The following is a 15,989-nucleotide window of genomic DNA, read 5'->3' on the forward strand; positions in this document are numbered from 1 at the left end:
TCCCATTTTACAGACAAGAAAACAGAGGCTTAGAGAGGTGAAGTTCGCGAGTGGAGGAACCAGGGCTTGGACGCAGGCTGGTGTCTCTCAGAGCTTGGATCTTGGTGGATATTCTATCGTCTTTCCTGTTGTGGTCCCTGGCCCTCACCCGCTGACCCCCATGGGAGCGGGGTCTCTGCCGGCCACAGGCGTGGGTAGTCCTGGCCCTGGTGGTTTCCATGGAGCAATGGAAAGCAAGGCCTTGGCCCCTGCGGGGACCTCGGGTGGCCTGGCCAGGGCCCCACAGAGGCCGCAGCCCACACCAAAACCTCAGTGAGCAAGCCAGCTCCCAGGACACAGGCCAAGCCCAGGGTGTTCCCAGCCTGAACTAACAGCAGGAGGAGAAGACAGAGGGCCGAGACCACCCACACGCCCATTTCATTCCTCAGTGCCAGGCAAGCCCACAGGGGTGGGGCCCAGCCCCCAGGACACCTAGGGCACTGGGAGGACCAACCTGTGCGATTCTCATCAAAGAAGCTTGTCTCCTGGGACACCAGTGAGCGGAAGAGACAGTTTCGAAGGCGAATGTTCAGTCTGGCAAATATGAGGGTAAAAATGCCGCCCCGAATACCTGCGGCAAATGAGCTAATTGCAGATAAGAGATGTTATAGCACGACGTCCTTCCAGACCAGTGACCACACCCGGCTGCCCCCTCCCGCTGCCGGCAGGCCTGGGAGCCCCACCGCAGCCCCGCTCCAGGGCTGGCACCCCTGTGGGGTCTCCCTCATTCCCAGCGGGAGCCCCCCCCCCAAGGTGAGGGCAAAGGGGACAGAAGTGGGGCAAAAGACCCAAATGTGCCAGCCAGACCCTCTCCCTTCCAGAACAGCTCAGACAAAGCCGGTTCTGTTTGGGACCAGATTCCTACTTGGAAGACAGCCAGGGAGGGTGAGCGGGGAACCCTGAGGACTGAAGCCCTTTTCAGGGACCAGAGGGTGTGGTTCTAGGGTGCTCTAAGACAGTGTGGAAGCCGGTTCCCAGGGTGACCAGCTGAGGGACAGGCCCACCAGGGGCATTTCCAGGGCCTCCCTGGCCCCTGTCTTCCTTAGAACAGGCCCTCCCTTCCCTCCCTGGTGCAGGCCGGGGTGTGCGGGGCAGGGCGTGGGGGTTGAGCCGGCTACCTGCCAATGGCCAGCAGGCACACGATGATGACAGCCGTGCTGAACTGATCCATGCTTTTCTGGATGACGATGCCATCAATGGCGCGGCCCGTGTAGTAGGGCAGGAAGGTCTCTCCTGGGGGAGGCAAGGCAGCCTCAGGGACGTCTGCAGCCAGGGGAACCCACACCCTTCCTCCTGAGGCTCCAGAAGTCCACACACCAACCCCTCTGCCCGCTCCACCGGTGGGCTTTCCTCCCTCGGCAAACTCTTGCTGCCCATCGTGGGGCCCCAGGGTGCTTCATGCCCCCCTCCTCAGAGAACAGGGAAGCACTGGGCCTTGCATCCACACAGCCTGCTGGTTCTTATTTATTTATAGTGGCTACCAGGCATCGAGCCAGGGCTCCTGTGGGATGCTTCATTCTCTTGTTTTTTTGAGACAGGGTCTTGCTGTGTCCCCCGGGCTGGAGTGCAGTGGTGTAATCATAGCTCACTGCAGCATCAAACTCCTGGGCTCAGGTGATCCTCCTGTCTCAGCCTTCTGAGTAGGGAACACAGGCCTGTGCCATCATGCCAGGCTAATTTTTTTTTTTTTTTTGTAGAGACAGGGGTCTCACTATGTTGCCCAAGCTGGTCTCAACCTCCTGGGTTGAAGCAATCCTCCTACCTTGGCCTCCCAAAGTACTGGGATTATAGGTATGAGCCAGTGCTCCTGACCTTTGTTTCATTCCCTTTGGAGCAGGCCCTGGAATCACCCCCATTTTACAAATGAGAAAAATTAATTTAATTTGTTTTTCTTTTTATTTTTGTAAAATATTTTCCTTTTTTTTTTTTTTTTTTAACTTTTTGAGACAGGGTTTCGCTCCTGTTGCCGAGGCTGGAGTGCAGCCTCAACCTCCTGGGCTCAGTGGATCCTCCCACCTCAGACTCCTGAGTAGCCGGGACTACAGGCACACGCCACCAGGCCTAGCTAATTTTTTGTATTTTTTTGTAGAGATGAGGTTTCGCTAGGTTGCCCAGGCTGGTCTCTAACTCCTGGGCTTGAGCCATCCACCCACCTCAGCTTCCCAAAGTGCTGGGGTTACAGGCCTGAGTCACAGCGCTCGGCCAAAAGTGAAGTTGAATGAGATGACTCGCCCAGGCCACAGGGCAATCAGTGGCTGATTGACGCCAAAGTTGATTTCATTCTTCTCACTGGGTTCAGAGTCCAAATTCTGGAACCTCAGAAGATGTTGCTATTCTGGTTCCAAGCAATGCTGGAAATTGCCACCCCACCCCTCCTGGTGGGGCACTTGACACCTTGCTGGGTGCTTTCTTACCCACTTGCCTCCCTGTGTTTTCACAACAATCCTGGGGTGGAATGGGAGACTCAGAGAGGCTGAGAAATTTACTCCAGGTCACACAGCAAGGGGAAAGGCTGGGACTCAAACCTAAACTGGCTTCCAATCTGGGGGCTCTTTCTTTACCCTTCCTGCTGTGGTCTGAATGCATCTCCCAAAATTTACATATTGAAACATAATCGCCAGTGTGGTGGTGATTAAGTCACAAGGGCGGAGCTCTCCAGGATGGGATGAGGGCCCTTTGCAAAGGGCTTGTGAGCCTGGTTTGCCGTCTCTCGCCCTTCCACCTTGTGCAGCGTGAGGATACAGCAGTCTTCCCCTCCAGAGGACACAGCAAGGAGGGACCATCTTGGAAGCAGAGAGTGGCCCTCATGACACCAAATCTGCTGGCACCTTGATCTGGGACTTCCCAGCCTCCAGAACAGTGAGAAATCAGTTTCTATTGTTTCTAAATGACCCAGTCTGTGGTATTTAGCTATAGCAGCAGAAATGAGACTCCCCTGACAATAATCTGGAATGTCCACTCTCCTCTTATGGAAATAGTGGCGTCACCAGGCCAGGCCCTTGTTCATCCCAGGACCTGTTTCCACTGAAGTTCTTTCCATGAGCAGAGCCAGGTTTAGGGCTGGGCATACAGTAGGTGATCAATAAAGGTCAGTGAATGAACCCCCGGCAGGTCTGGCTAGCACCGTCTGGCCTGGCTCAGACACTTGGGTAGCGAGACTTTCTGTGCAGTTCTGGTGCCCTCTGCTGGGACCATGAGGTGGCAGCCTAGAGGGCCTGTGTCCCCACAGTCCTTGGCCAGATGAGGTCTCCAGCCGAGACTGCGGAGTTCCACCCAGCCTGAGTTTCTGCCTCAGTTTACCCACAGAAAAGAAGAGGGCAACGGTGAGCTGTGACAGAATATTCTGTAATATTTGATTCCAGCAAGCACCAATGCTAATAATCGCCTTACTGGGTACCAGCGGCTGTGCAAAGCATGCTGGCAAACTCTCTTGCTGAATCTGCACAAGAATTACGTGAAACTCTCCAATGCATCAGCAAATACTCAGACCATTTCCAGAACCTGACCACTTTCACTGCCTCTACTGCCCCAACCCTGGTCCAAGTCATTAACCTCACTGGGACTATCTCAGTAGCCTGCTCTCAACTTTGTTCACATCAGCCTGTCCACACAGCAGACGGCAGGATCCTGTTGGAACTCACTCAGATCTTGTTGCTCCTTGGCTCAAAACAGTCCAAATCCCTCTTCTCATCCAGTGAGATGGTAAAAGCCAAAGTCTTTACAATAGCCCACAAGGACCTGCATGATTGAGCCCCTAGCAGAGACCTTTGTCTTCTCCCCACCCCATCTCACTCCCTCTGCTCCAGCTAACTGGTGTCTGCTCTTGAACAACTGGGCACCTTCCTGCCTCAGGACCTTTGCATGGGCTGGTCCTTCTGCCTAGAGTGCTCTTACCACATACTTTTTTTTTTTTTTTTGAGATGGAGTCTCAGTCTGTTACCCAGGCTGGAGTGCAGTGGCACAATCTCAGCTCACTGCAAACTCCACTTCCTGGGTTCAGGTGATTCTCATGCCTCAGCCTCCCAAGTAGCTGGGATTACAGGCGACCACCATCACACCCGGCTAAATTTTATATATGTATATATATATTTTGAGATGGAGTCTCACTCCGTCGCCCAGGCTGGAGTGTATTGGCACGATTTTGGCTTGCTGCGACCTCTGCCACCCAGGTTCAAGTGATTCTCCTGCCTCAGCCTCCCAAATAGCTGGGATTACAGACGCCTGCCATTGCGCCTGGCTAATTTTTGTATTTTTAGTAGAGATGGGGTTTCACGATGTTGGCCCGGCTGATCTTGAACTCCTGACCTCGGGATCCACCCGCCTTGGCCTCCCAAAGTGCCGGGATTACAGGCATGAGCCATCGCGCCTGGCCTAAATTTTATATTTTTATTAGAGACAAGGTTTCACCATGTTGCCCAGGCTGGTCTCGAACTCTTGACCTCAAGTGATTTGCCCGCCTTGGCCTCCCAAAATGCTGGGATTACAGGTGTGAGTCACCGCACCCAGCCACTTACCCCAGATATCTGCTCCCCTACCTTCTTAAGTCTCAAAGGCCACCCAGTAATCCTATAGGTTTGGTACAATTATTCCTTCCATTTGTGGAAATGTATTCTTTCCACAGAAGAGGAAACTGAGGCTCAGAGAGATTAAGTCACTTGCCCAAGTTTATACATTTGGTTTGCCATGAAATCCATATTAAAGAATCTTAGGCTACAGAAGGTAGCTCACACCTGCAATCCCAGCACTTTGGGAGGCTGAGGTGGGAGGATCATTTGAGCTGGAGAGGTCAAGGCTGCAGTGAGCTGTGATCACTCCACTGTACTCCATCCAGCCTGGGTTACAGAGGGAGGCTCTGCCTCAAAAAAAAAAAAAAAAAGAGGACTCCATTTGTTTTTTATGTATTTTTTTGAGACGGAGTTTCACTCTTGTTGGCCAGGCTGGGGTGCAATGGCACGATCTCCAACTCACAGCAACCTCTGCCTCCCGGGTTCAAGCGATTCTCCTGCCTCAGCCTTCCGACTAGCTGGGATTACAGGCATGCGCCACCACACCTGGCTAATTTTGTATTTTTAGTAGAGATGGGGTTTCTCCATGTTGGTCAGGCTGGTCTTGAACTCCTGACCTCAGGTGATCTGCCCCACTTGGCCTCCCAAAGTGCTGGGATTACAGGTGTGAGCCACCGTGCCTGGCCTATTTTTTATTTTTTGAGACAGAGTCTCGTTCTGTCACCCAGGCTGGAGTACAGTGGCACGATATCAGCTCACTGCAACCTCCACCTCCCAGGTTCAAGCAATTCTCCCGCCTCAGCCTTCTGAGCAGCTGGGATTACAGGCATGTGCCACCACGCCCGGCTAATTTTTGTATTTTTAGTAGAGACAGGGTTTTGCCATGTTGGCCAAGCTAGTCTTGAACTCCTGACCTCAAGTGATCTGCCCACCTCAGCCTTCCAAAGTGCTGAGATTATAGGTGTAAGCCACGCACTTGGCCTCTAAAGAACCTTAATTTAATAAGAGATAGTCAACCCTAAAACTAACATTTCCCAATGGGTGGTTTTTTGTTTTTTGTTTTTGTTTGTTTGTTTTAAGATTCTGAGGGTACAGAAAAGCTGGGCACTGCTGAATGCTTGTTGATTGAAAAATAATTATTAATAATCACAGTACCTAATTTTTTTTTTTGAGATGGGTCTTGCTATGTTGCCCAGGTTGGTCTCAAACTCCTGAGCCAAAGCAACCCTCCCTCCTTGGCCACCCAAGTAGCTGTGATCACAGGTACATGCCATTGTACCTGGCCCTAACACTGATTAAGTATTTACTTGTGCTAGCACCAAGCTTCCTCTCACTTCTTTCTCACAGTACCCCAACAAAGCCCTCACTTCAGAATGGTCAAGTGAGCGCTGGCCAGGTTCATAACTTGCCTAAAGTTATCAATGTAGTTGGGGGCCTGAGCCTCGAGTCTGCGCCCTGACTCTTGATGCAATCCTGCAAGCTGGGAAAATCTGCTCAGCAGTATTTAAGGATGTCTGCATTCCCCGACCACACAGCAGCTGACGCCAGGGCCCCAGCAGGTGGGGTAAACAAGGTCATGGCATGGGGCGCCATCTGTCTGCACAGGCATGACAGTCATTCATACTTTTGTTCATTTATTCATTCAGTGAGCCCGTCTCTGTGCCAGCTACTGGGATCCAGGGTAAGTCAGACCTGGCCCCTGCCCCTGAGGGGCTCAGGACCTGGGAGGGGAGGCAGAAGGGTGAATGCATAACAGGGTCTTGCTATGTTGGCCAGACTGGTCTTGAACTCCTGGCCTCAAGTGATCCTCCTGCCTCAGACTCCCAAAGTACTGGGATTATAGGCATGAGCCACTGTGCCCAGCATAAATGCATAGTTTTTTGTTTTTTTGTTTTTTTGAGATGGAGTCTCACTTTGTGGCCTAGGCTGGAGCGCTGTGGCACAATCTCAGCTCACTGCAGCCTCCACCTCCTGGGTTCAAGAGATCCTCCTGCATCAGCCTTCTGAGTAGCTGGGATTACAGGCGGCTGCCACCATGCCCAGCTAATTTTTGTAGTTTTAGTAGAGACGGGGTTTTGCCATATTGTCCAGGCTGGTCTCGAACTTCTAACCTCAGGTGATCTGCAGGCCTCAGCTCCCCAGAGTGCTGGGATTATAGGTGTGAGCCACCGTGCCCGGCCTGAATGCATGATTTTTATGTCATAAAAGCTATAACTGACGTGCAGACAAAGTTGCCACAGTTGGCAGAAGCTAAGGTGGCTTCCTAAGGAGGGGACTTTTGGGCCGCCCAGCATGAGCAGGAGAAACTGCCTGGTTGAAAGGGGTCATCCCAGTCCTCACAGCTGCTACTATTACTGGGAGGTGTCTATGTGCCAGGAGCTGTCCAAGGTGTCTCACCTATGTGGATTCACTGACCCTTCCAACCCCATTGTGGGGGTACTACTATGCTCATGTCACAAAAGAGGAGGCTAAGACTTAGAGGGGTTAAATAACTTGCCTAATCTCACACAGCTGTTGAGGGGATGGGACTGAGAGGGCAGAGGTGGATCATAGGAGTACAGGGCTGAAGAGTCAGGGCCAGCTCTGGGTTCGCCTGTCCCGTCTCAGAACATTCTGGCATTGTTATTGCATTGTCACCTCTCCAGGCTCTGTCTCTGTCAGTTAACATTTTTATTTTATTATTTATTTACATTTTTTGAGACGGAGTCTCACTTTGTCACCCAGGCTGGAGTGCAGTTGTGTGAGCTTGGCTCACTGCAACCTCTGCCTCCCAGGTTCAAGCGATTCTCCTGCCTCAGCCTCCCAAATAGCTGGAATTACAGGCGTATGCCAACATATCTGGCTCAGTTTTATATTTTTAGTAGAGATGGGGTTTCACCATGTTGCCAGGCTGGTCTCGAACTCCTGACCTCAAGTGATGCGCTTGCCTCGGCCTCCCAAAGTGCTGGGATTATAGGCATGAGCCACCGCACCTGGCTAATATTTATAAATCTTTTAGCAGAAACGGGGTTTCACCATGTTGGCCAGGCTGGTCTCAAACTCCTGACCTCAAATGATCCGCCCGCCTCAGCCTCCCAAAGTGTTGGGATTACAGGCGTGAGCCACCGCGCCCGGCTTTAAATTTTTAAAACTCATAATAGCTAACAACCCTGAGCACTTACCGTGACAAGCCGAGCTCTGTACTTAGTCCTTCTATTTTTTTTTTTTTTTTTTTTGTAGAGACTGGTCTTGCTCTGTTGCCCAGGCTGGAGTGCAGTGGCGTCATCATGGCTCACTACAACTCAAAATCCTGAGCTCAAGGGATCCTCCCACCTTAGCCTCCTGAGTAGCTGGGACTATAGGCAAGTACCACCATGCCCAGCTAATTAAAAAAACATTTTTTTTAAGATACAGGGTCCTGCTATGTTGCCCAGAGTGGTCTCAAACTCCTGGGCTCAAGTGATCCTGTAGCCTTGGCCTCCCAAAGTGCTGGGATTAGACATGAGCCACTGCACCCAGCTCTCCCGTTTTTTTCAGCATCTAAAATGTCAGGAAATAAGGACTCTAACAATCCTCGTTGCACAGAGGGGGGAAGTGAGGCTCAGAAAAGCTGGAGAACTCACGCAGGGCCATGCAGCTGGGTAGGGAGCAGGACAGGGATTTGTGCCCACGCCTCGTTGCCCCCAGAACCTGTGGAGCTCCAACCATGCAGTGCCACCTTCCTACCCATGTTGCTGAGTGGTGCCTTCAAACTGTTTGGACCAGACTCGCAGGCACAAATACATTTCACATCACAAACCAGGCCACACCTGCACGTAGGCACACACAACTAAAATATTAATATCTCTTTTTTGTGTGTGTGTGATCTGCCTGCCTCGGCCTCCCAAAGTGCTGGGATTACAGGCGTGAGCCACCATGCCTGCCCACTCTGATGTTTTCTAGTCTATTCTCTGATGATCCCAGTTCCAGGAATTTATTCTACAGATCCATCCACATTCATATGAAATGTGTATGAACAGAATTATTCACATGCAGGTCGGGCGCAGTGGCTCATGCCTGTAATCCCAGCTGCTTGGGAGGCTGAGGCAGGAGAATCACTTGAACCCAGGAGATGGAGGTTGTGGTGAGCCAAGATCGCACCACTGCATTCCAGCCTGGGTGACACAGCAAGACTCTATCTCAAAAAAAAAAAAAAAAAAATTCATGTTCAGAGGAAAAGGCTCAAAATAACCCAAGAGTCAAATGATGGGAGACCAATTAAATAATCTATGGTATAGCCGCACAATGGAATATTATGCAGCCAAATAAAACAATGAGGTACTGGTTAGGAAAATTCCAGAACATACTGCTAACTGAAAAGAGCAAAACATAAAACAATGTGGGTGAGAGGTGGGGGAGTGATGCATGTTCTTTTGATGTGCTTGTAGCTGCATAAGGAGAAGCTGGGAACATGCACAAGGATTGAGTAAGAAAGAGTGCTTTCCTGGCCACCTGGGAGTTTCTGGATCCTTTTCCTGCAGTTAGCCCTGGGCAGGATGATCAGGGTAGAATTAGAAGTGAAACACAGCCAGGCATTGTGGCTTGCACCTGTAATCCCAGTGCTTTGAGAGGCCAAGGTGCGAGGATCACTTGAGCCCAGGAGTTCGAGATCAGCCTGGACAACATAGTGAGATCCTATCTCTAATTAGCTGGGTGTGGTGCACGCCCCTGTAGTCCCAGCTATTCCGGAGACTGAGGTGGGGGGATTACTTGAGCCTGGGAGGTTGAAGCTGCCGTAAGCTGTGATCATGCCACTGCACTACAGCCTGGGCAACGGAGTGAGACCCTGTCTAAAAAGAAAAAAACAGGAGTGGAACTCATAGTTTCCTTTTTCTTCTCATCTTTTCCTTTTTCCTTTTTTAAATTGAGATGGGGTCTTGTCGTGTTGCCCAGGCTGGTCTTGAACTCCTGGGCTCAGGCAATCTTCCCACCTTGGCCTCCCAAAGTGCTGGGATTATAGGCGTGAGTCACTGCGCCTGGCCTATTTTTTTGTTTTAAATTACATAAAATAGAAATGGGGCAGCCACCGTGGCTCACGCCTGTAATCCCAGCACTTTGGGAGGCCGAGGCCAGCGGATCACCTGAGGTCAGGAGTTCAAGACCCACCTGGCCAACATGGCGAAAGCCCATCTCTACTAAAAATACAAAAATTAGTTGGACATGGTGGCATATGCCTGTAGTCCCAGCTACTTGGGAGGCTGAGGCAGGAGAATCACTTGAAGCTGGCTGGCAGAGGTTGCAGTGACCTGAGATTGTGCCACTGCACTCCAGCCTAGGTGACAAAGCAAGACTACATTTCAAAAAAATAAATAAATAAATAAATAAAATAAAATAGAAATGGGTTCTCGCTATGTTGCCCAGGCTGGTCTTGAACTGCTGGGCTCAAGTGATCTTCCCACCTCAGCCTCCGAAAGTGCTGGGATTATAGATATGAGCCACCATGACTGGCCTGTTTTCCTTTTCATACCAATTTGATGTCTGAACCAGGTAAGTAAAATCTTTTAAAATCGAAGGCAGTCATATCCACCTAATTTGATGTTCTGGTGGCCACGTGTCCCCGAGGTCCTTACTTACCCAGAGCTGCCACGATGAGGAAGAAGGAGGCAGCCACGAGGAAGGCCACGTCGGGCTTGGTGTAGGAGAGCAGCTTCTGCAGCGTGGCCCCAGACGCCTGCTCGGGCGGTGGCTGGCTGCTCCCAGGGAAGCCCTCGGCCTCGGTGGCTGCCCCTGGCTCCAGGGCCTGGGTGCCTGGCCGCACGGTGGACAGCAGCCACCAGAGCAGGAAGGATGCACCGAGTGAAATGTACGTCCACACGAACAGGGCCCAGAACCAGGGGTCCCGGATGGGCCTGCGCACCTCTGAGAAGAGCAGCAGCTTCACCATGGCATAGATGCCCACGAAGAGGCACACGAGGGTGATGACCAGCCACGAGGCCTGTAGCCGCCGGGGCCCCAGCGCACTGTTCTTGGCCACGCCAATGGTGGCCCCCAGCAGCAGGCAGCTGCGGTACAGGCAGGCTGCCCAGAGATCCAGCACCGAGTCAAAGATGTTGAAGTGGCGGATGTCCTCCAGGAGGCTGCGGTCCAGGTGGCTGAAGACATAGATGGCCGTGGTCACACAGATGTCCACACTCATGAAGGCCAAAGTCACCACCACCGCCTTCCACAGCCGCATCCTGCTGGTTGGAGGTGGGTGGGCGCCGAAGGCCAGGTTGTAGCTCACGGGGGCAAGGCCATCATCATCCACAGGGCGAGGCCAGGCCTGTAGGGACAACAGCAGACATCAGCACAAGGGGTTCAGGTTTGCCACTCTCTGGCTGTGTGACCTTGAGAAAGTCACTTGACATCTCTGAGCCTTAGTTTTATCATCTGTCAAATGGCAATATCAACTTCCCAGGGTACTATGAAGATTCCACTCATTCAAGGGATACTTACTGAGTGCCCACTGTGGCCAGGTGCTGTTCTTTGTTCTTTGTCATGAACAAAAACAACAAAGATCCCTGCTCTTCTGGAGATGACATACTCATGCAGGAGACAGATAATAAGGAAATGGTCTCACGCCTGTAATCCCAGCACTTTGGGAGGCCGAGGTAGGTGGATCACCTGAGGTCAGGAGTTTAAGACCAGCCTGGCCAACATGGTGAAACCCTCGTCTCTACTGAAAATACAAAATTTAGCTGGGTGACAGAGCAAGACTCCATCTCAAAAAAAAAAAAAAGATAATAAGGAAATGATGTGTGTCTTGTGAGGCCAAGGTTGGAGGATCCCTTGAGGCCAGGAGTTGGAGAGCAGCCTGGGCAACAGGGTGAGACACTGTCTTTAAAAAAAAAAAAAAAAAAAATTAACTGAGTGTGGTAGCATGGTCCTGTAGTCCAAGCTACTTGGGAGGCCAAGACGGGAGGATCACTTCAGCCTGGGAGTTTGAGGCCGCAGTGAGCTATGATCATGCCACTGCACTCCAGCCTTGGTGACAGCAAGATCCTATCTCTAAAAAAAAAATTTTTTTTTAATTAAAAAAAGAGATAAGGTTGTGGTGGAAAAAAGAGGGGGGTGAATAGGATGGGGTGAGGGTGAATAGGATAGGGGTGGGGGAAGACAGAGATCAATTTTATTTTATTTATTTATTTTTTTGAGACAGAGTCTCGCTCTGTCACCCAGGCTGGAGTACAGTGGTGCGACCTCGGCTCACAGCAACCTCTGTCTCCCGAGTTCAACCAATTCTCCTGCCTTAGCCCCCCAAGCAGCTGGGACTACAGGTACCCCACCACCATGACCAGCTAAGTTTTTGTACTTTTTTTAGTAGAGGCGGGGTTTCACCATGTTGGCCAGGCTGTTCTCAACTCCTGACCTCAAGTGATCCACCTGCCTCAGTATCCCAAAGTCCTGGGATCACAGGCGTGAGCCACCACGTCAGGCCAGAGATCAATTTTAAATAGGGGGCCAGAGAAGACCTCGCTGGGTAGGTAACACTCGAGCAAGACTTGAAAGAGGTACGGAAGTCTGACAAGTGGCTATCTGGGGAAAAGCACTTGGCACAGGTGAAACAGTGCCAGGGCCCCAAGGCAGGAGTGCCCCTTGGGAAGGCAGCAAGGCCCCATGAGATCAGAGAGGGTGGGGAGTATCTGGAGGATTTTGCATCCATAGTGAGGACGAAGCTGAGAGAAGCAGAGTTTAATAAACAGCCTCTGTCTTTACTACCGCTACTCATTTCTCTCAACCTGTTTCCTCATTTGCAAAACGTGAGCATGAGGTTCAATGTGTCAGTTCTGGGCAGAGTGCTTGGTGCATAATTGCTGCTGATTGTAATCAACCGTATACAGTGTGTGCTTAATCAATGTTTGTTCACTTTTCTCCTCCCACATCAGGTCTTCTATCTCTGCAACCCCAAATAAACTGTTTTGGTCTAAGAGGGAACTTGACAGCTGTGGGGGTGGCTTGCAGGCCACACAGCAATCCAGAAACCTTGGCATCTGCTTGGAAGTTTCCAGAATCTTTTCCTCCTGCCCAGGTTGGCCCTCGTGCCCAGCCCTAGGCCCCTTTGGTTTTCTGAATCTTGATGTCTGCTTTATCCAAGGAATCTCCTGGCACTGAGTCCCTCAGGACTCCCCCAGAGCCGCAGGGACACCTGGGAAACGGGCCTGGAGGCCTGAGTTTGTGAGTGGGGCTTGTCCAGGGTGGGGTTAGGACCGGACTGGGGTGTGCCCCTGGGTGCTACCTCCTGTCTCAGTTCCAGTCCTTCCTCCCCTGGGCCTTTTGTTGTCATATCTGCAAAATGGGCTGAGCCCTAGATCCCCCAAGAGGCGGGGTAAGGTGCTAGGTGACAGCGGGGATGACTGTGTCATGGCCAGGAAGGGACCATCCTGAGAGAGATCCTCTCCCCGAAGCTCTGGCGCCCAGGTGCCCAAACTGCTCACACTGTGGCATGACTGGAACCTCACACAATCCCACGAGGCCAGGGTTTCCATATTCCCGTTTACAGTTGGGGAAACTGTGGCACAGACAGAAAAAAATCACCTGATCCAGACATTCAGCCAACAAGGGCCCAAGTCAGGACTTGAGGCAGTGAGTGCAGGACCCCAGCATCTGCTTCTCCACCTGTCTACTGCGTGCCTGGCACAAAGCAGGTGTCTAATAACTACAAGCAGACAGGGATGTAACATTGCACTTCCTGTGAGCCCTGCCCTGCACCATGTGCTTCAAATCCAGGTGGCCCTACCTATTTAATCCTCACAGCAACTTTGTGAGATGTGCACTCTCATCCCTCCCACTTAACAGATGGAGAAACTGAGGCCCAGAGAAGTGAAGAATTTGCCCAAGATTACACAGCTTCTCAATAGCAGAGCTGGGATGTGGACTCACAGGTGTCTGAGCCCAGAATCTGTGTTCTTCACCCCTAAATTAAGATAATATTCAATATAGAAAATGCTACCAGGGGCCAGGCGTGGTGGCTCACACCTGTAATCCCATCTGGGCCTCTTGGGAGGCCGAGATGGGCAGATAGCTTGAGCTCACGAGTTCGATTCCAGCCTGGGCAACATGGCAAAATCCCGTCTCTACTAAGAATACAAAAATTAGCCGAGCATGGTGGTGCACGCCTGTAATCCCAGCATCTCAGGAGGCTGAGGCAGAAGAATCACTTGAAACTGGGAGGTAGAGGTTGCGGTGAGCCAAGATGGTGCCACTGCACTCCAGCCTGGGTGACAGAGTGAAAGAAAATGTTACTGGGAAGTGTTCATCTAAAGAAAGAGTCCCCAGCAGAGTGCTGGGCCATGTGGCAGAGGTGATAAAACTGCTGAGGCTAATTGCTGGCAATGACAGCAGCTGGTGCCAGCTGACACTGGCTCCAGGCACTTACATGCATCAGCACTCACCAGAGCCCTATGAAGTAGGTCCTATCATTATCCCCATTTTACAGTTAGGAAAACTGAGGAACAGAGAGGTTAAGTGACCTGCCCTGGGTCACAGAGCTAGGAAGTGACCAAGCTGGGATGTGAACCCTGGCCATCGAGTTCCAAAATCTGTACTCTCAACTCCAAAGCTCCAATCCTTCAAAACAGCCTCTCCAGGAGGTAGGCACAACCCCTACTGATGCTGAGAAGGGGTCTGAGATGCAGAGGGGGAATGGAGTGGGGGGATATAACGACCCCCAAGCCTGCTTTCACCCCCACACCTCCAGGCACACTGAAGCCCATCGCAGAGATGACAGTTGCTTAGTCAGTAGCTGCCCCTCCAAAGATGGTCAGGGCCGAGCAGGGGCAAGGGCAAGGGGAAGTGGGTAGGATGGTCGGACACCCTCAGCCCAGGTCCTGACTCCCTCCCCAGCCCTGCCTGTGCTGCCCACGCAGGCTCCTGTCTGCTGCAATGCAGAGGCCGTGGGGAGCGAGTGAGTGGGTGAGCTCCAGTCAGAGCCCAGGGAGGGAAGCTCCTGGCCCGGTGCCATTCCAGGCCTCCCAGCCAAGCCACTGCCGGCTGCACCAGGTGCTGCCAGCTGCCTCAGCTGCTGCTCTCCTCATGGTGGGCACATGGGGTCCCTCAGTCTCCAGAAAGGGGCTGGGGCTCAGAAGTGGAACAGGAGGCAGATCCGCAAGAGACTCAAAAGCTGGACAGCAGCCCAGGGGCTTGGCTGACTCTCCCAACTTGACTCCCAGACTCTGGGGGAACTCCTTCCCCATCCCCCGACAGCCCAGGGTACCATCATGCCACCTGCCTCCAGAAGCCTATTTATCTTCATCAGAATAAACAAAATTTCAAACACCCATATCACAGACTACCAAAGCCACATTTTGCAGATGGGAAAACTGAGGCCCAGAGAGGGAGGGGGTGAGGCTTGTTTCAGGTCATCCAGCAGGCTGGGGCAGAGCAGCGCTCGCACCTGGGTCCCTGCCCCCAAGCACTAGTCCTTCTACCACAGGCTCCCAGCAGAGTGGAATCCAGCCCCGGGTCAGGTTACAGTCCTCGGTGGGAACAGTTACTCCGTTATTTTTAAAGCTACTGGGCAGAAGCGTGACCACCAGCCAAGGCTGCTTAGAGGCCTGTCCCTGCTCTCCATCTGCCTGACTCAGAGGACGCGCTGGGCTTGGCCAGGTGGAGCTGGAGGGCAAATTGTGAGCACATGGGTGACCTGCTTGGCCCGAGGGACAAGGACAAGGTGGTGGCCAGAACAGGCCCCACCCAGAACCGGACAAGGCTCAGGAAGACGGGGTGGTTCGCCCTGACTCTGCGCATTAAAGAATGGCACAGGATAAGCAAGTGGCCCTGTCCCCACCAGGGGTCTTGTCAAAGGCTTTTCTTCCCAGGGTAGGAGACATTGGTTGGGGTATCTCTAGGCACCAGCTGCAGAGAAGGCCAGAAGACGATAGATAGCAGTTATTATGACGCTGCAACAGAGACCCTTTGCAGAGAAGGCCAGGAGACAATAGATAAAGGTTATTATGACACTGCAACAGAGACCCTTCACCGGGCCCTACTATGTGCCTGGCACCTCCCAAAGCAGCCAGGCCTCCTCCCTTCCCTGGGAGGACCCTGTGGTCATCAGCTTCATTTTACAGCTGGGGAGACAGAAGAGGTTAAGTGGCATGCAGAAAAAGGACGAAGGCAGGATGGAGACCCGCATCCAGGGTCTCCAGGATGGAGACTTGGGGGGCCTCTGCCCAGGCCATTCAAGGACTGCAAGAAAAGGGGCCAAACAACTTGGGTGGCCCAGTGGCCTCGGTTCACCCCTGACATGGTGAGCTTTTTACCCAGGCGTGGGCCCAGACCTGGACAAGCCCACTCCATTCGCTGCGCAGCAAAGCACTGGCTGACGGAGGCCCGCTGGGTGGGAGGGTGTGACTGTGGGGGTCCCTGGCTCTGGGGCAGTACTGGGCTGGGTCTGCGTGGGTCCATCCTGATTCCATCCCTGCTGAGCCTCTGGCAGCCCACGTGGGG

General features: G+C 52.4%; 1 protein-coding gene across 7 annotated transcripts in view; it reads right to left on the bottom strand.

Moving 5' to 3' along the window:
* ABCB9 (ATP binding cassette subfamily B member 9) overlaps positions 1 to 15,989 on the bottom strand; it is a 47,812-nt gene that overhangs the window by 22,558 nt on the left and 9,265 nt on the right. For all 7 annotated transcript variants that reach the window (XM_063614672.1, XM_063614673.1, XM_063614674.1 and 4 more), the window contains 3 exons: positions 10,137 to 10,824; positions 1,158 to 1,272; positions 494 to 624 (listed from right to left, as the gene is read on the bottom strand). In XM_063614672.1, coding sequence (XP_063470742.1) covers positions 494 to 624; positions 1,158 to 1,272; positions 10,137 to 10,737 — 847 coding nt within the window. In that variant the 5' untranslated portion in view covers positions 10,738 to 10,824. The remainder of the gene's footprint in view (positions 1 to 493; positions 625 to 1,157; positions 1,273 to 10,136; positions 10,825 to 15,989) is intronic.

The sequence above is a fragment of the Symphalangus syndactylus genome, chromosome 13 (genome assembly GCF_028878055.3).
Source record: "Symphalangus syndactylus isolate Jambi chromosome 13, NHGRI_mSymSyn1-v2.1_pri, whole genome shotgun sequence".
Lineage (NCBI taxonomy): Eukaryota > Metazoa > Chordata > Mammalia > Primates > Hylobatidae > Symphalangus > Symphalangus syndactylus.